General features: G+C 46.0%; 1 protein-coding gene and 1 pseudogene across 1 annotated transcript in view; both read right to left on the reverse strand.

The window, feature by feature from the left end:
• C15H20orf173 (chromosome 15 C20orf173 homolog) overlaps nt 1–19,161 on the reverse strand; it is a 23,956-nt gene continuing 4,795 nt past the window's right edge. The window contains exons 2-7 of the mRNA XM_089896803.1: nt 16,502–18,018; nt 16,096–16,271; nt 16,006–16,015; nt 1,945–2,088; nt 1,723–1,755; nt 1–993 (exon numbers count right to left, since the gene is read on the reverse strand). Coding sequence (XP_089752929.1) covers nt 838–993; nt 1,723–1,755; nt 1,945–2,088; nt 16,006–16,015; nt 16,096–16,271; nt 16,502–17,431 — 1,449 coding nt within the window. The 5' untranslated portion in view covers nt 17,432–18,018 and the 3' untranslated portion in view covers nt 1–837. The remainder of the gene's footprint in view (nt 994–1,722; nt 1,756–1,944; nt 2,089–16,005; nt 16,016–16,095; nt 16,272–16,501; nt 18,019–19,161) is intronic.
• Nucleotides 11,707–13,742, reverse strand: LOC149747484 (frataxin, mitochondrial pseudogene; annotated as a pseudogene).

Consider the following 19,161-nt stretch of genomic DNA (forward strand, 5'->3'; position numbering starts at 1 on the left):
GTGGGAAAAAATATTTAGAAAATGAAATCTGCATTCCAGAGTTGATCGTTGCCTCTGGGATGTCACGGTTTTTAGACTAGCAGAAAATGTGTTTTGAAAATTGTGAGGTCAAGATGGTGATGGTTGCACAACAATGTGAGTATACTTAATGCCACTGAACTGTACACCTTCAAACGGCAAATTTTATGTATAATTCACCACAATAAAAGTAACATAAAAATTGAGTTCATAATGATATTTGCAGTTTGAATTTAATGTCACAGGGTTTTTATTATACCTGTCTGATTTTGTATTTGGTTCCTAATAATATTAATATAATTACTTATTTATTTTATTCTGTGATATTTATTATATAGTTTATAATATTATAATATTATAATAAATTACAATATTATAATAAATCTACTGAGTGAAGTTTAAAATTTCTTTGTGGTTCTTTTTGTCCACAGAATCTATCCTACAGAGAATACACAGTATATTGAATTCTAAAGGAACTTGAACTACTTCTTTCCCTGGTGGTTATGTTATCAATCTGATATACAGTTAGGTCCATTTGATGTGTTTTCAACTTTAGGGTTTGCTTTTTCCTCTTTTTCATTTAATTTTATTTTTTGGTCAGGTAAATATATATATGAGTAACAATGAAATGTTCGCTGTTGAGAATCTAGAAGAGGATGTAGCCGTTTAATGCCACAATGTAGGGTTTTATTCAGTAGCAGAGTGACCTTCATCCAGGGTGTGTTTGAAGCCCCAGTCCCTCTCTGACACTCCAAGGTCCCCTTGACTACCTGTCAGCCTCCTGGGGCCTCCAGTGGGCTGAATAGGCTGGGGACCATCTCAGTTGTAAATAACAACCTTCCCCTCACACTGCAGCTTAAGAATGACCTGTTGCTCTTCTTTAAAACTGTGCATGTTGCTCTTGAACCAATATTCTTCATCCCAGTAATGGGACCACCTGCTGAGCCGGTCTGTCCGCAAACTAAATAAGGATACCTGGAAGATGTGGTAAGACAGGAGAGGGCTGTGGAGCAGCAGGCTGGATCCTGCCCTGCTTCCATGCCCCCCGACCATTCCTTCAGCAAACACTCACTTAACATCAAGGGTGACAGGCCACCTCCTGGAGCTGGCAGGAGAACAGAGCTCACCTTCCCCAGGGCAGACAGATCTGAACACACAGAGGGACCCCAGAGCCCAGAAAAGACAGCACCAGCTAGCTGATTCTCATCATATTGGAGGAAGAGAGCATTCCTCGAGAAGACAAGGGGAAGGCATTCCAGGCAGAGGGAGCATCGTGTGAAAAGGCATGAGGCAGATGGTGTGTGGGGGAAACGCTGAGAAGCCCATGGTGTGAGCCTGGGAGAGAGGAGGGGTGGGGGGAGGGGTCAGACCATGCAGGGTCTTGAAAACCAGACAGAAAGATTTAGACTTAATGTTAAGTCCCTGGGAAAATGGACATTTTTAGTGGCAGAGGGATGAAATTCTGTGAGTTGCAGACAGTGTCTTACCTGGTCACAGGCGTGCAAGGCGTACAACAGAGCTATGAACCCCAAGGATGGAAAGTGATCGTTTTTTCCCAGCCATCTCTGCTGGACATACTGGAGGAAGCTGAGGCTGATCACTGAGACCTGGGGAAACAGAGGAGGGTGGTGACCTGAGGTCTGTCCAGTGGCTGCCCAAGCCACATCATTTTACTCCTTCCCCTTTTCCCTCCTGGTCCCTCACCTTGTCTTTGCTCTCTTTACTTCCACCAGGGACCTGGACTAAAAAAGGATTGGGGGTGGGGGAGTTTCAGAGTCATTTGACACAGCAGCCCCCAAGCTTAGAGCGGTGCCCTGATATCTAGCAAGGGTCTCTCTGGAGTTCCCACTGTCACCCCTTACAATGCTGCACCCCACCATGCCCAGGATTTTTTGGCTTCCTCGTGATGCCCTCTTTCTGCAGTACCTCCATGACCCACTTCAGACCAGATGAATTCAGAGGAAGCAGCAGCAGCTGGGCGCCAGGATCCTGAGGGCTGTCTATCTCGGGATATGTAATGTGCACAGTGGTCATGTTCCCCACGTCTGTCTCAAAGCCTTGGACAGGGGCCTGGAAAGGAGGACAGGATGGACATCTGAGGGAAGAGGAGGATTTAGCCTGACTTTCCTAGTCTCCACCTTCTACCCTGCACCCACCTAAGGACCATATCATATTGGTCAATCTTGAAGCCAAGGTCAGAGCCCCGTAGGAACTTTTGAGTTTCCAACCACTGCACAGGTCTGGCACCCCACACGGTCCAGTGGGTGTGTGAAAGGCTCTTTAATTGACTGCTGGTTTTGATTCCCAAACTCCTCTGACTTGATATCCTAAAGTTCATAGGACATCAGGAAGGAGAAATTTAGGGGTTTACCCTAGGCTCCCAACCATCTGTAGAAGAAGGTTAGAGCCTGAGGCCTTGAAGGGAGAGATGGCCAGGGCCTGGGGTTGGGCATGGGGACTGGACAGAGACCGAGATTGTGCACTGACCAACCACAATAGCAAAGCATCAGAGGACACGGGTGCTTCTGACCTCATCAGGGGCTCAATGTCCATTTCAAAGCATTCGTCAAACCAAACAGACTCTCCCGGAATGTGGAGGCAGGTAGAGCACCCGTGGACCCCAGATGAACAGATACACTTTCTTAGAGTTCCTGGGGCAGTGGCAGGTCCTTGAGCGGATCCTGGGCTTCTCCTGAGAGTCATTCTGGCTGGACTCCTGGTCCGGAAGGGAGGCCACCAGCCACAATGTAAGCAGACAGACAGCTACCAGACCCAGCTTCAGGTATCAAACCCCCATCTCTGGCCCAGACGATGGTGCCCCAGCAGGCAGTAGATTGGCTCTGACACCAAGAGCTAGGAAGGAGGAAGGGCTGGGGTCATCAGACATTCCCCAGCACCCCCTGTCCTGGTAGCTTCTGTTCCTCCCCCAACCCTTCACACCGCACCCCCTCCCAACACCTTACCTCTTGCCTCCCCAGCCACCTGCTAACCACTAGAAGGAACTCTGCCCAGGCCTGGGCTGGAGGCTGAAAGGATGGAAGAGGTGACAATTGTTGTGTCCTGTGGTCCCCCAGAGAAGACTGGTGACCAGCGAGGTCTTTCATACCAGCCCAGTTACACCAGGGGCCTCATCACAAGAGAACACACTGTGACCGCCTCTGCGCAGGCGTCTTGGCAAGCCTCACCCCCACTTTGGCATCCAGCCCAGAGCCCGGCTGACAAGGGAGGTGTGGATTTAAGCCTCAAAGGGACAGGAGGTGAGGAGGGAGTGGCTGTGTGCCAGGTCTGATGTGGATGAGCAGGAGACCCAGAGGGGAAAGAAGGGGCCACTTGGAACCTCCTGGGTCAGAGAGAATTTACCATTACGACAAAAGTGAATATTTGGTGTAGTCAACCCTTGAAACCTCTCAGGAGTTGAATTTTTCTTTTCTTTTCTTTTCTTTTTTTTTTTGAGATTGTTACCAAGGAAAATACATGAACATTTCTTCCATAAAAAATCAGAGTTCAGGACTTCCCTGGTGGTGCAGTGGTTGGGAGTCCGCCTGCCGATGCAGGGGACACGGGTTCGTGCCCCGGTCTGGGAAGATCCCACATGCCGCGGAGCACCTAGGCCCGTGAGCCATGGCCGCTGAGCCTGCACGTTCAGAGCCTGTGCTCCGCAACGGGAGAGGCCACAACAGTGAGAGGCCCGCGTACCACAAAAAAAAAAAAAAGAAAAGAAAATCAGAGTTCAGGGCTTCCCTGGTGGCGCCGTGGTTGAGGGTCCACCTGCCAATGCAGGGGACACGGGTTCATGCCCTGGTCCAGGAAGATCCCACATGCCGCAGAGCAGCTGGGCCCGTGAGCCATGGCCGTTGAGCCTGCGCGTCCAGAGCCTGTGCTCCACAAAGGGAGAGGCCACAACAGTGAGAGGCCCGCGTACCGCAAAAAAAAAAATAATAATAATAAAAAATAAAATAAAAAGTAGATTTACATGTCCCAGTTATAACAAGTATACTTAGAAGTTTTCTGGGACTTTCCTGGTGGTCCAGTTGTTAAGACTCCGTGATCCCAATGCAGGGGGCCCCAGGTTCAATTCCTTGTCAGGACACTAGATCCCGCATGCCGCAACTAAAGGTCCCGCACATGGCAACAAAGATCCCACATGCCACAACTAAGACCCGGTGCAGCCAAATAAATCAATAAATACATTTTTTAAAGTTTTCCAAAAACTGAATTGTTTCCATCTTAAATTTTAGATTAAATTAAATTAAATTAAAATTTCAATTCCTCACTTGCACTAGATACGTTTCACTTGCTCATCCACCATATTGAATGGCAGGGGACTATAGGCTGATTCTGAAAGTCAAATATCTGTTATCAATGTTTACAATATTGCAACTACGTAAGTATTGTTTCCTATAAAATCTAGTAGTAAACTAGGACTACTTTCCTTTTATTGTTCATTAAAATTTCCTAGGAAATACTATATAGGAAATGAAATTTCTGAATCTTTTTATGTCTGGAAAAGTCATTATTCTGCCTATAGTGGGTAGAATTGTGTCCCCCTCCAAAAAACAGATTCAACTCCTGACCCCTGGTACCTGTGAATGTGACCTTATTTGGAAATAGGGTCTTTGCAGGTTAAAGTGAGCTCATACTGGATTAGGATGGGCCCTAATCTAGTGACTGGTATCCTTATAAAATAAGGGAAATTTAGGAATAGAAGACACAGGAGAGAGTGCCATGTGAAGATGGAGGCAGAGGTTAGACTGATGTGTCTACAAGCCAAAAATGGCAAGAGTTGTTAGCAACCACCAGAACTAGGAGAGAGGCATGGAACATATTCAGCCTCAGAACCTCCAGAGGAAATCAACCTGAATTTTGGACTACTAACCTCCAGAACTGTGAGAGAATAAATTTCCGTTTTAAGCTACCTAGTTTGTGGTAATTTGTTACGGCAGCCCTAGGAAACTAGTACAATGCCCTTGGGCTTGATTGATAGTTTGGCTGGGTATAAAAGATTCTAGGTTTAAAAAAAAAAGATCCAAAGCTAGAAGGCATGTTCCATCATCTTCTAGCTGTCGTTCCTGTTGGCAAGAGTATGATTTTTTGATACTTGTTAACTGTAGAGGTTGGAATTCTTAGTCTCAGAAACAGAAACCAGACTGTGGTAAACTTAAGGAGAAAAACAATTCACTGGTTAAATATCATGCAGTTTACAGAATAGATGTGAAAGCTAGAGAACCAAGCTGAGGCTATAACCAAGGGAGGCAAGATGTAGCCAAAGACTATCCCAGGAATGGCTGTCCTGGAATGTCACCACTGTTGCTACCAAAACAGAAACCTTGACACTGTGGAACACTGTGGTAGCTTAAATATGGCCACAAATTCTTTTCAGCTCCTTCCATTAGGAAAAAGAGACCATTTCCCCACTTATTGAATCTGGGGTCATTTTATGACTTGATCTGACCAATGGAATGCTGCAGAAGTGACACTATGTGACTTCATAACCTCAGCCTTAAGAGGCTTTGCAGCTTTCCCTCTTACTTGTAATGCTTCCACCAACATATGAAGAAGTCTGGGATGAAAGATTACATGGAGAGAGAGGCCTAGTCTCCTAGCAACTCCAGCCATCCCAGATGAGGCCCAGACATGTAAGTGAGATAATCTTAGACCATTGTCTCAACTAAGCAACTAGCTATCAACAGCCACATATGTGAACTCAGGTTAGATCATTAGAAAAACTGCCCTGTTGATCCACAGAATTGCAATAAATACTAATTGTTGTTTTAAGTCACTATGTTTCAAGGGAAGTTTATTATGAAGCAATACCTAATAAATACAGACATCCTGCCCAGTTCACACTAGCCATAGAGAAAACTTTGTGATCATGATGTGAAGTTTCAGAGTTCATGAAATAACCACCTGATTGAACCCTCATAGGTCATATGCTATGTTCTAGCCTCCGTGGGGTAGGAAGGAGAACTACTGGACCCATTTTGGATTCCATAGTGGGAGGCAGAATCCTCACTCTTCGTATCTTGAATCTGTTCCCAACAGAAAGAAGTGTTTTTCTCTCTCTCTCATCACAGTGCATATTGGCTTGGCTATCTCTCTGTCTCTAGGTTTTTTTTTTTCCTCTCATCTTTTTATTGATAGTAAGCATTATGGCAGGAGTCTTTTTCTGCCATATATAGCTAGTTACAAATGGCTAGTATTTTTTCAACTAAATAGAAATGTATTTCTTATTCACATAGGTTAAAAATAGATAGGAATAGGGTAGTGTCTCTATTCTATGAAGTATTCAGGCCTCCAATAAGATAATAATTGAGTCTCTGTCATCTTCAACATAAGGATTCCAAGATTTTCATGGGTATCAACACACAACAGGGTGTAGGGGAAGAGAAAGAGAATTGTATGTGGGAGAATATTTAGACCAGGAATGGAAATAGTACACAAGATATCTGTACACATACAACGAACAGAAATAAATTACATTGCCATACCCAACTGCAAGACAACCTGGAGAATGCGGTTTTATGTTTTCTCAGGAATAAGAGATGGGTTTGCTTAGCATCCAGCCAGTCTATGCGGTATCACTACCTCTACTTCCACAATTGCCTTATCCTTAGTCTACTCCCAATATCAGTTATTGTGCAAAATACAAGATCAAACTGGCTAACTGGTGATTTCTGACTATTTCTCTAAGATATATTGGATTTTAAATTCCAATTAAGTTTGTTTCATCAAATAATAAAGCTTTTGACAAAAGAGGATGTTGTTACATTTTTCTGCAAAATCAACCATTCTAATGGGCTGTTTTTTTAGTCTCTTAATACAGTTTCCTGATTTTCCCTCAAAAACATTAGGCTAGGGCTTCCCTGGTGGCACAGTGCTTAAGAATCTGCCTGCCAATGCAGGTGACACGGGTTCGAGCCCCAGTCCGGGAATATCCCACATGCCACAGAGCAACTAAGCCCATGTGCCACAACTACTGAGCCTGCACTCTAGAGCTCACAAGCCACAACTACTGAGCACATGTGCCACAACTATTGAAGCCCATGCGCCTACAGCTCATGCTCCACAAGAGAAGCCACAGCAATGAGAAGCCCACGCACCGCTATAAAGAGTAGGCCCCACTCACTGCAGTTAGAGAAAGCCTGCGTGCAGCAACGAAGACCCAATGTAGCCAAAAATAAAATAAATAAAATAAATTTATTTTAAAAAATAGGCTACTTTAAAAAATCTCAATGCTTGTCTACAAAAAAAACTCTGTTGTATATGAATATATGCTGCTTTTCTTTTTCTTTTTTTAATGCCTTTTTAAATTATTTATTTATGTTGCACCATGTCTTAGTTGTGGCAGGTGGGCTCCTTAGTTGTGGCATGTGAATTCTTAGTTGTGGCATGCATGTGGGATCTAATTGCCTGACCAGGGATTGAATTTAGGCCCCCTGCGTTGGGAGCGCAGTCTTACTCACTGAACTACCAGGGAAATCCCTGCTTTTCTTTTTCTCAATGACATTTTTTCCAGTTTTACTGAGTTATATAGTCATATGACATTGTAGTCACTTAATAAGTAGGTACAGGGAATTTCCTGGTAGTCCAGTAGTTAGGACACTGCACCTTCACTGTGGTGGCATGGGAGTAATCCCTGGTCAGGGAACTAAGATCCACAAGCCACACAGCGTGGCCAAAAAAAAAAAAAAATCAGTAGGTACAACGAAATAATTTGACAGGGCTTCCCTGGTGGCGCAGTGGTTGAGAGTCTGCCTGCCGATGCAGGGGACACGGGTTCGTGCCCCAGTCCGGGAAGATCCCACATGCCGCGGAGCGGCTGGGCCCGTGAACCATGGCCGCTGAGCCTGTGCGTCCGGAGCCTGTGCTCCGCAACGGGAGAGGCCACAACAGTGAGAGGCCCGCGTACTGCAAAAAAAAAAAAAAAAAGATTTGACATATGTCTATATTATGAAATGATTACCACAATAAGTTTACTTAACATTCATCAGCTCACAAAGTCATAAATTATTTTTTCTTAAAGTGGTGACAACTTTCAAGATCTACTCACAATACAATCCTGTACTGTATTCAAATATACAATACAGGATTGCAGTGATGGATGAACAATTCTAAACACAGTTTTAAAAAACATTGAGTTGAGTACTTTAAGTGGATGAATTTTATGGTATGTGAATTATATCTCAATACTACTATAGCTAGAAAGCTATTACCCTAGCATGCAACTTTCTTTGGTGAGTTCATGCATATCTTAACTCAACAGCAGTTCTTCCACATGTCTAAAATTAAAATTCTAATTACTATAATGTTTTAATTGTGGTAAAAATCTACCATCCAAATCATTTTTAAGTGTGTCGTTCAGTTAGTGTTAAGTATATCGTCATTGTTGTGAAACATCTTCAGAACTTTTACATCTTGTAAAACTGAAACTCTATACCCATTAAACAATAACTCCCCCTTCGTCCTCCCTCAGCCCCTGGAAACCATCACTATATTTTCTGATCCTATGGAATTGACTACTCTAAAGAGGAATTATACAATATTTATCTTTTTGTGTCTGGTTTATTTCATTTCGCAAAATATCATCAAGTTTCATCCATGTTGCAGCAATGATAGGATTTCCTTCCTTGTTATGTCTTTAAATTTTGTTAAATATTAACTACATATAAAAGAAATATAACAAGAAAACAAACACCCATGTACCTATCTTAATGAATAGAACATTAATGCCAGGGTGGGAAAGGGGAGGGGAGGGATAAATTGGGAGATTGGGGTTGACATATACACACTACTATATATAAAACAGATAACTAATTAGGACCTACTGTATAGCACAGGGACCTCTACTCAATACTCTGTAATGACCTACATGGGAAAAGAATCTAAAAAAGAGTGGATATATGTATATGTATAACATTCACTTTGCTGTACAGCAGAAACTAACACAACATTGTAAATTAACTATACTCCAATAAAAATTCAAAGAAAAGAACATTAATACCATTGAAGACACTGGGTGCTCCTTTTTCCCCACCCAGATGTTAATGCTACTAGGAATTTTGTGTTTATCATTCCCTTGACTTTTTCTTTTTACCACATCTATGTATAACTAAACAATATATCATTTAATTTGTGTTTTTGAATGTTATAGATATAATCATATCATATGTATTTTTGTGCAACTGCTTTTTTTATTCAGGTGAAATTCACATAACATACAATAAACCATTTAAGTGTACGATTCTGTGGCATGTAGTGTATTCAGTGTTATGCAGCCACCAACTCTCTCTACTTCCAAGACTTTTTCAACATCCCATAAAAACACACTGTACCAATCAAATAATCACTCACTATTCTCCCTGCCCCCAACCCCTGGTAAGCATGAATCTGTTTTCTGTTTCTTTGAATTTGCCCATTGTGAGTATATCACACAGAATGAATCATACAGTATGTGACCTTTTGTGTCTGGCTTTGAAACCTCACAACTCAGATGCGATTCGAACCCATCCAAAACTCAGGTTGGGACCTGAACCCACTGTCTTTTTTTTTTTTGACCATGCCACTCAGCTTGTGGGATCTTAGTTCCCCGGCCAGGAATTGAACCCGGGCCCTCAGCAGTGAAAGCACCAAGTCTTAACCACTGGACTGCCAGGGAATTCCCTCAAACCCACTGCCTTTTAATTGAAACTGCACACCTGATCTCAGGACTTAATGAAGCTCAGGCTCTTTATGTCTCAGTACAGAAGGAATTCAGTGAGAGGCAAAGTGATAAGTAAGAAGTAGATTTATTGAGAGAGATACACACTCCATAGACAGAGTGGACCATGGACCATCACAAAAGGCGAGAGGCCCTGGGAGATGCACATTCCATAGACAGAACTCAATCCATCTCAAAAGCCTTGAGATCGGCACTGAAATATGGGGTGGTTAGTGTTTATGGGCTGGGTAATTTCATAGGCTAACAACTGGGAAGATTATTGAAACTATTTGGGGAAGGGTCTGGGATTTCCAGGATTTAGGCCACCAAAATTTCTATTTTGGCTTCTTTTTTTTTTTTCCTTTTTTTTTTTGGCTTATATATAGAAATTTATTTCTCATAGTTCTAGAGGCTGGGAAGTCCAAGATCAAGGCCCCAGCAGACTGGGTGTCTGGTGAATGCCTGCTTCCTGGTTCATAGACAGCTGTCTTCTCGCTGTGTCCTCACATGGTGAAAGGGATGAGGGAGCTCTCTGGGGTCTCTCTTATAAGGGCACTAATCTCATTTATAAGGGCTGTGATTGGGGGTTAGGATCAACACCTTGGCATTCAGCCTACAGCCCAGGCTTAGCACAGAAATGGCACAATAAAAGATGATTATTTGAACATGAATTCAACTGAAATTCAAGTAGAACAAAACCCAAAACCATATACTTACTCTATAGCTTAAAAAAAAACTGTTCAGGGCTTCCCTGGTGGCGCAGTGGTTGAGAGTCCGCCTGCCGATGCAGGGGACATGGGTTCGTGCCCTGGTCTGGGAGGATCCCACATGCCGCGGAGCGGCTGGGCCCGTGAGCCATGGCTGCTGAGCCTGCGCGTCCGGAGCCTATGCTCCGCAACGGGAGGGGCCACAACAGTGAGAGGCCCGCATACAGCCAAAAAAAAAAAAAAAAAACCTGTTCACTGTCATCTCCTCTACTAGAGGGAATTAAAGCTGGCCTGTTAAGTTGCCTGACGGGACCACTAAATGTCTAAATTGGGAATCGACTATATTCTATCCAGTTTAACCCTCTCTGTTAACACGGGGAAACAGGGGTCCAGGGAGTTCGAGAAAGTTGCCCAGAGACAGACAACTACTTTTGAGCTGGGCCAATTGTAAGACCAGGGTTCCTTTCACTAACCAACACCTTTTCATTTATGTGGCCTTTCACAGTTTACCAAGCACCTCCTCAGCTCCATGGCCTCATTTATTGTACTATATCCATGAGCTTACAGAGGTGGCTTTTGGGAGATTTTCTGCATCCTCAGACCAGTGTTGCAATAGCTTATTCTATACTGACCCTTAAATTTTAAAAATATATATGTACACACACATGTAAATGTGTGTGTACATATATATGCACATATGGAAGACACGGCACCACATCTCCCTGTGTCACCCCATGCGGGCCACACCCTGGCAGTCACAAAGCACAAAGAGAAAATGGTCTTCGGTTTCAGAATTCCCGAGTTGCCACTGATGCTTCAATACTAAAGGGCTTAGAAGTGTTTACACTTTCAAGAGGAGTAGGAATGTTTTAGGCTTCCCTTTAATGAGTCTCATTTTGAGACAGGATGGCAAGGTTGGCCAGCCACTCTTCATGCAGTTTTTGTAGTAAGTCTTTCAGAGAATGAATGGTGAAGCCAATTCATTTCTCCTCCTGGAATTTGTCCTTCTTTTTCTCTGTTGTGAGGTTATATATTAAAGGTATGGGCATATAGACATGAAAGATACGGGCTATCACGTGAGGGAGGAAATCAGACAATAAATCAAAAGAAACCTACGGAAATTAAAAATCTGAACTCAGGGGCAGGGCAGGAGGCGACACGGTCTTTTCACAGAGCCGTTACACATAATGCAACTGTCCTCAAAAGCAGGAATGGAGAAGACTAGCCATTCAGCTGCAGAAGGAAGCTGGGGTCTTGGCTTTAGAGCTTTCAATGTCTTTAGCATTAGGCTGGGCAGCAAGTGCCTTTTCCAGAGTAGGCCAGAGAAGATAAGTCCAGTTTGGTTTTTAAGGCTTGGGTCAGCTCTGTGGCCAGCAGCTCGTGGAGGGACACACCGTCGTGGGAGTACACCCAGTTTCTCCCAGTCCAGTCGTAATGCTTGGGGCCGCTGGATGGTGAAGATAACCAGATTCGCTTGTTTGGGGTCTGCTTGTTGATCACGTACGTTCCTAGATCTCCACCCAGTTTAATTGTTAAAACACCACTCCCAGAGGAGACATCATAGCCTTCAGGTGTGTAAGGTTTGTCTGCAAGGTCTTCAGAAGACTCTGCTAAGGAGTCCAGCGTCTCCTCGGCCAGTCTTTCCTAAGTGGTATCGTTCACAGCGCCAGCGTCACCCCAAGTTCCCGTTGTCCTCAAATCCATCCAACAGACACACTGCTTTTTGACATTCAGGATCTGGTTGAGGCAGCAGAGGCTCAGACTGGGCTGGCTGGGTGTGCCGGCCGCGGCGGTCCCGGTGCGCAGGCCCCGGCAGCCGTAGAGCCGGGGGTCCTTCGTTGGCCGCGGGGCCGCAGCGCGGGCCTGGGCAGAGCCCGGGGGCGCCGAGCAGGGCAAGAGGCTGGCAGCCGCTCGGCGCCCAAGCGTCCACATGCTCCTCGCGATCTGCGGCCGCTCATTTTGGCCTCTTAAGGTTGCCTTCAGAACTGTCCTGACGCTGGTGGGTGTGTCATTTAGCATATGCTGATATATCACAACGAGCGTATAATGAGGCTCAAGGTCCACTGGAGGTTGAATTTTCCACCACCTTGGACCTAGTTGGTTCTAACCAGTTTATGTCATATCCTCAACGGCTAAGTCATTCTTTTAAAGGTTGTGCCCTGCCCCCTTCCCTCCTGTTTCATCTTCTTTCGCTTAGCATGTTTTTGAGGTTCTCCCAAGTTGTAGCATGTATTAATACTTTGTCCCTTTTAATGGCCGAATAATATTCCATTGTATGGACACGCCATAGTTTGTCCATTCATTTGGGTTGTTTTCACCTTTTGGCTATTGTGAATAACACTGCTATAGACATTTGTGTTCAAGTTTCCATGTGGACATATGTTTTCATTTCTCTTGGGTATCTACCTAAGAGTGGAATTGCTGGCTCACATAGTAATTCTATGTTTAACTTTCTGATGAACTGCCAAACTGTTCTCCACAGGAATGACGCACTGAGCTGCTGCCCATGGAACTCACTGGCCTTATCACATACTCACCCAGTTCATGGAAGTGCACGAGATCTGTGAAGACTTAGTTTTGGCTCCAGATTTAGCAAAATAATAAATTAAAAGATAAGCTGAAAACTCTCTTAACAACAAAAATCCAGACTGCTGGTCAAATTGAATTTTTTTAAGTATTAAAATTTTTAAATTGTACCTATTTTTGAATGTATAATAGGGGTCCGTGGTACATAGTCCAAAAGGTATTAAAAAGTAAGTGAAAAGAAAGAATCTGTTCCCCACCTACCCAGTCTCTTCCCCAGAGGCAACTACCATTCCTAATGTCTTGTGTATCCTTCCTGAGTTAATTGGTAATTTTGCAAGCATATACATACATATTAATAAAAATTATTTTAAATGCAGAGCAGAGGTAAAAGAAAACAGGAAGTGGGACTTCCCTGGTGGCACAGTGGTTAAGAATCCGCCTGCCAATGCAGGGGACACGGGTTCGAGCCCTGGTCTGGGAAGATCCCACATGCCGCGGAGCAACTAAGCCCATGCACCACAACTAATGAACCTGCGCTCTAGAGCCTGCGAGCCACAACTACTGAAGCCTACATGCCACAACTACTGAAGCCCGCGCGCCTAGAGCCCGTGCTCCGCAACAAGAGAATCCACCGCGATGAGAAGCCTGAGCACCGCAATGAAGGGTAGCCGCCGCTCCCCGCAACTAGAGAAAGCCCGCGTGCAGCAAAGAGGACCCAACGCAACCAAAAATAAAAATAAATTTAAAAATTAATTAATTAAAAAGAAAACAGGAAGTCCCCAGATGCCAGAAATGAAAAGAGAACTGAAAAACAGCATGGGGAGCACTTGAGCTGCCTAAGAGGCTACCCAGGAATTTAGGAGTTTAATGCTCATGTGGGCAGAGGACCTTGATCCCAGGGGAGGCAGAGAATTGGAACGGAGGCCCCTACAAAGCCCTGGAAACCTCAAAGAGCTGAACCTTCAGCAAAAAGCTGGGCTAGAAAAAAATTCACCTGCCAGCATAGGGTGAAATAAGGCGGCTTATCTCTTTTGTCCAATGGGAAAAGTGCTTCCCCCAAGACAGTCTGGGCCTGCACTTTGCACAGGGTTGGCTCTAAATTTACACCACCTGCATGATCTGGGGGACCAGGCAGAGAAATGAGTGTAAATATTCTCCCTGAGCCATGGAAGTCAAGTCTGGCCCTTCCTCACCTGGCACTGTCTTCACAGGTAAAAGAATGAGGCCAGGACTTATTCAGTACCAGACTGATTGCTATACAATTTCCTCTTGCCCTTTACCCCTGAGCGTCCCCAGAGCCCTGCTGCTCCTGCTGCTGCAACCCCAAAACTCCCCTGCATTCAGGCCCAAAGGACGAGGACTTGTGTGCACCCAGCAGGGTGTCCCGTGTGAACGGTGAGCTTGTCCACTCTAGCTGACTTCCATTTCTGCTTCTGTGCTGTGTATGGACAGAATCTCCATTGGTCTGATTAACATCCTCCCAGTAATGGGGCCACCTTCCTTGCTTTTCTGCTCCAAATCCAAAGTGGGCATCCTGGTGGATGAGAGAGGGATGTGTGTCAGCAGGCTGAATCCTGTCCTCATCCTACCTCGCCTCCTGGAGCTGGAAGGAGAACGGAGCTCACCTTCCCCAGAGGAGACAGACACTGAACACACAGAGGGACCCCAGAGCCCAGAAAAGACAGCACCAGCTAGCTGATTCTCATCATATTGGAGGAAGAGAGAGGATTCCCTAGGGAGACAAGAAGAGGGCATTCCAGGCAGAGGGAACAGCATCTGAAAAGGCATGAAGCAGATGGTGTGTTTGGGGAACGCTGAGAAGCCCATGGTGTGAGCCTGGAAGAGAGGAGGGGAGGGGGGAGGGGTCAGACCATGCCAGGTCTTGGAAGCCAGACAGGAGTTTTGTTTTTTTTTTTTAAAGTAGCACTTAAATTAGTGTGATTGGATCATTGGAGGAAGGTGTGTATTCAGCAGGGGATGGCGATCCTAGGGGCCGTCTTAGAATTGCACCTACTGCACTCACCAGTGCCAAAGTGAAAGCTTTGCTTGTCTGCTGGTGCCTGACTTCCGTCCTCCCGTATGTGACAGAGGATGTCACAACCCTGCATCTGACATTTATTTATTTATTTATTTAGGCTGTGTTGGGTCTTCATTTCTGTGCGAGGGCTTTCTCTAGTTGTGGCAAGCAGGGGCCACTCTTCATCGCGGTGCGCGGGCCTCTCACTATCGCGGCCTCTCCCGTTGCGGAGCACAGGCTCCAGATGCGCAGGCTCAGTAGTTGTGGCTCTCGGGCCTAGTTACTCTGCAGCATGTGGGATCTTCCCAGACCAGGGCTCGAACCCATGTCGCCTGCATCGGCAGGCAGATTCTCAACCACTTTGCCACCAGGGAAGCCCGACAGGAGCTTTTAAACTCTATGCTGAAGGCATAACAGGGAAAAGTTTTAAGTGAGGAAAGGACAAGAATCTTTAACTGGGTCACAGGTGTGCAAGGCACAGAACAGAGCCACGAGCCCCTGGGATGGATACTGACCCTTTTATCCAGCCTGTTGCCCTGGGTGTACCTGAGGAAGGTGGGGCTGATCACCAGGACCTGGGGAAGAAGGGGGAGAGGGCCAACCTGGGGCCCTTCCCACAGCAGCCCGAAGCTAAATCTTCCTGCCTCTCATCCCCTTACCTGGTCTTTTCTATCTTCCATTCCACTAGGGAACTGGACCATCTTCCAAAATCTAAGGAAGAAGTAGGAGGTGGGGGAGTTTCAGCAGCCCTTGAGACCTGCGAAAGTCCTGCAGGTGCTCTCGATAAGCCAGCAGAGGGTCTCCCTGGAGCCCCCTCTGTCATCTCCTGCAGTGACCTCTCCTTACCCCCCATACTAAGAATGTCTGGGTTCCCAGACCATCACCTCTTCACTCAGAGCATCTGAAGTCCATGCCAGAACAAAGAGCTTCAGGAGCAGCAGATCCAGCTGCCTCCAAGAACCCTGGTCCCTGTCATTCCTGAGGGAGACGGACTGTCCTGTGGTTTGGTTCCCCAGCATCTCGAAGCCCTGAATAGGGACCTGGTTCATCCTGGGAAGGAAAGCAGAAACTGACAAACCTCTGGGGGCAGACCTGGACGTCCAGTCCTCTGCCCCCTCCTCAGTGCCCACCTGGAGACCGCGGTGTGATTGGCGCTCTTGCCGAGGCTGGCGGCCCACAGGATCTTCGAGTTCCCCACCGATGCACAAGTTCCACAGAAGAGATCAAAATGGCTCACCGAGGTCCTGGGAATCACCTTGAACAGCTTCTCCCACACTCTGCCCAGCTCGCTTGCTGAGTTCATGCCCTGAAAACAGCAGGAGGGAGGAGATTGGGGGTTGAGATCCAGGTATGGGCCCCCGGTGGAAGGAAAGCAGAGCTAGGTGGGTGAGACCTCCATCCGGAGGTCAGGGGTTGAGGCTGTGAAGATAGGAGGCACACGAAGCCAGGGCCGAGGGCAGGAGTTTGGGCCAGGAAGTGGGAGGTGGGCTGGGCCTGGGAAGGACGGGATGGGCTGGCCCAGTGTTGACCACTGACCGACCACGAGAGCACAGCGTCAGGGCTGGTGGGCTCTGCTGTTCCTATGAGGTGCCCCATCGTCTTCTCATAACCTACATCAAACCAGCTCCCTCCGGCCGTGTGGTGGCAGACAGAGTCGTTGAGGGTCCTGGATGGGCAGCTATATTTCCTGAATTTGAACAGAGGGCAGCTGCAACGCCATGGTACCACCTTCATCCATTTTTCGTGGGGTGCCGATTCCGGCTTCAGATCCAGGCAGGGGGCCATCAGCCACAAGATGAGCATCAAGGAGATGCACAGGACAAAAATCTGCCAGCAGCACTTCATGTCTGGCCCAGGCAAAAGCTCCAGTGGCAGGCAGCTGACTGGCTCCTCTACCTGGGACTGGGAGGGGTGAGGAACTGAGGCCACAGATAGCCCCCCAACCCTCTGTCTTGTTGGCTTCCACGGCTCTCCAGCCCTCCACACCACACCTCCTCCCAACCCCTCATCTCCCACTTCTCTATCCATTTGCTCCCCTCCAAAGGGGACTCTGGCTGGGCCTGGGATGGGAGGTGTGAGAGCAGAGAGATAACATATGGTGTGTGCCCTATCCTCCCTGCAGGAGGAAGGCTGAGCTCTCAGTGGGGTCCTCAGTGCCACTGGGTATATCATGGCTCTCATCACAAAGTACACATTGTGACCTCCCTCCTTTAGGCACAAAGCCACCACCCTAGCCTGTCTGTTACACACAAGCTGCCTGCACTGAGTGCAAGATCCACGCGGATAGAGACTGACCTTGACTGTCTTCTTTACCTCCGAATCCCTAAGACTGAGAATCATGTAATAAATATTTACAGGAAACAGGAACAGAGTGGAGAGGGAACTGTAGATACTATTTATGTGTGAAGCCCCCTCTCCAATAGTGTATCTTCGGCTCAGGCCTCTCTTCTCTTCTCTAGACCCCATACCCAGCAGCCTGTTGCACCTCAGCTTAGATGTCTCAGAGACCTGTCACCCTGAGCAAGCCGGAGACAGAACTCATGTTGCTCCCTCTAAACCAACCCCTTCCCAAGACTTCTCTATCTCAACAGATGTTCCTCCATTCAGCTTGTTGCGGAAGCCAGAAACCCATGCGCTATCCTTGACTCCTCCCTCTCCTATGATTTCCAAATCATTTTTTAAAATTTATTTATTTTATTTATTTATTTTTGGCTGCATTGGGTCTTCGGTGCTGTGCGCGGGCTTTCTCTAGTTGTGGCGAGCGGGGCTATTCTTCCTTGCGGTGTGCGGGCTTCTCATTGCGGTGGCTTCTCTTGTTGTGGAGCACGGGCTCTAGAGTGCAGGCTCCGTAGTTGTGGCGCACGGGCTTAGTTGCTCCATGGCATGTGGGATCTTCCCGGACCAGGGCTCGAACCCGTGTCCCCTGCATTCTCAGGCAGATTCTTAACCACTGCGGCACCAGGGAAGCCCTCCAAATCATTTTTAATCTATTTGTTTCTATTTCCAAACCACCTTCTTCATCTCCAGTGTCACTCCCTTAATTCAATATTGGCCTGTGGAAGATGTTAAAAAACAAAATGAAAAACTTTGAGTTGTTTTTAAGGTTTCAGAAGACAAGGAGGGTCAGAAATCATGCAATTTTACTTTTAAATCAAAATGTTTTCTTCCATAGGAGGAGAACAGTAAAACAGTTACCATAACTAGTGAAAATCCGCACTGGGTATTTTATAGATTAAAAAAAATTCACCAAAAAGTCTGAGTAAGGGTCTTCCTTGGTGGTGCAGTGGTTAAGAATCTGCCTGCCAATGCAGGGGACACGGGTTCGATCCCTGGTCTGGGAAGATCCCACATGCCACGGAGCAACTAAGCCCATGCGTCACAACTACTGAAGTCCGGGCGCTCTAGAGCCCGAGCACAGCAACTACTGAGCCCACATGCCACAACTACTGAAGTCCGCGTGCTCTAGGGCCCACGTGCTGCAACTGCTGAAGCTCAGGCGTCTAGAGCCCGTGCTCTGCAACAAGAGAAGCCACCGTAATGAGAAGCCAGTGCACCGCAACAAAGAGTAGCCCATGCTCGCTGCAACTAGAGAAAGCCTGCGCACAGCAACAAAGAACCACCGCAGCCAAAAAAAGAAAACGAAAAAACAATCTGAATAATATCTGTAGACTAATTGTATTGTCTCAATATCAATTTCCTGGTTTGGATAATGTACTGTAAGTACTATATGGTAAGATGAAACTTGGTGATGGGTACATGGGACCTCTCTTTACTGTTTTTGCAATTTCTTATGTGCCTATTCCTATTTCAAAATAAAAACTTAAAAAAAAATCATCTAGAAAAAGAAGCCTAGTAAGCTCTATTGGTGTTTCATTTATATCAACAAATGTAATATTTTTTTATTGTTGTAAACACTCAAAAATTTACCATTTTAACCATTTTAAAGTGTACAATAATTCAGTGACATCTAGGACATTCACAGTGTAATGCAACCATCACTACTATCTAATTCCAGAACATACTCATCACCCCAAAAGGAAACCCCACACCCATTAAGGAATCGTTCCCCATTCCTCTCTTCTCCAGCCCATGGCAAGATGCAATCTTTTAAAAACATCTCAAAATATTAGGTTTGGTTTTGCTTTTTAGCAACTTTCTTGAGGTACAATCTACATACCATAAGATTCACACATTTT

This window comes from Delphinapterus leucas, chromosome 15, assembly GCF_059928025.1.
Source record: "Delphinapterus leucas isolate spDelLeu-1000000601 "Yukka" chromosome 15, BTC_Dleu_Yukka2, whole genome shotgun sequence".
In the NCBI taxonomy this organism is placed as follows: Eukaryota; Metazoa; Chordata; class Mammalia; order Artiodactyla; family Monodontidae; genus Delphinapterus; species Delphinapterus leucas.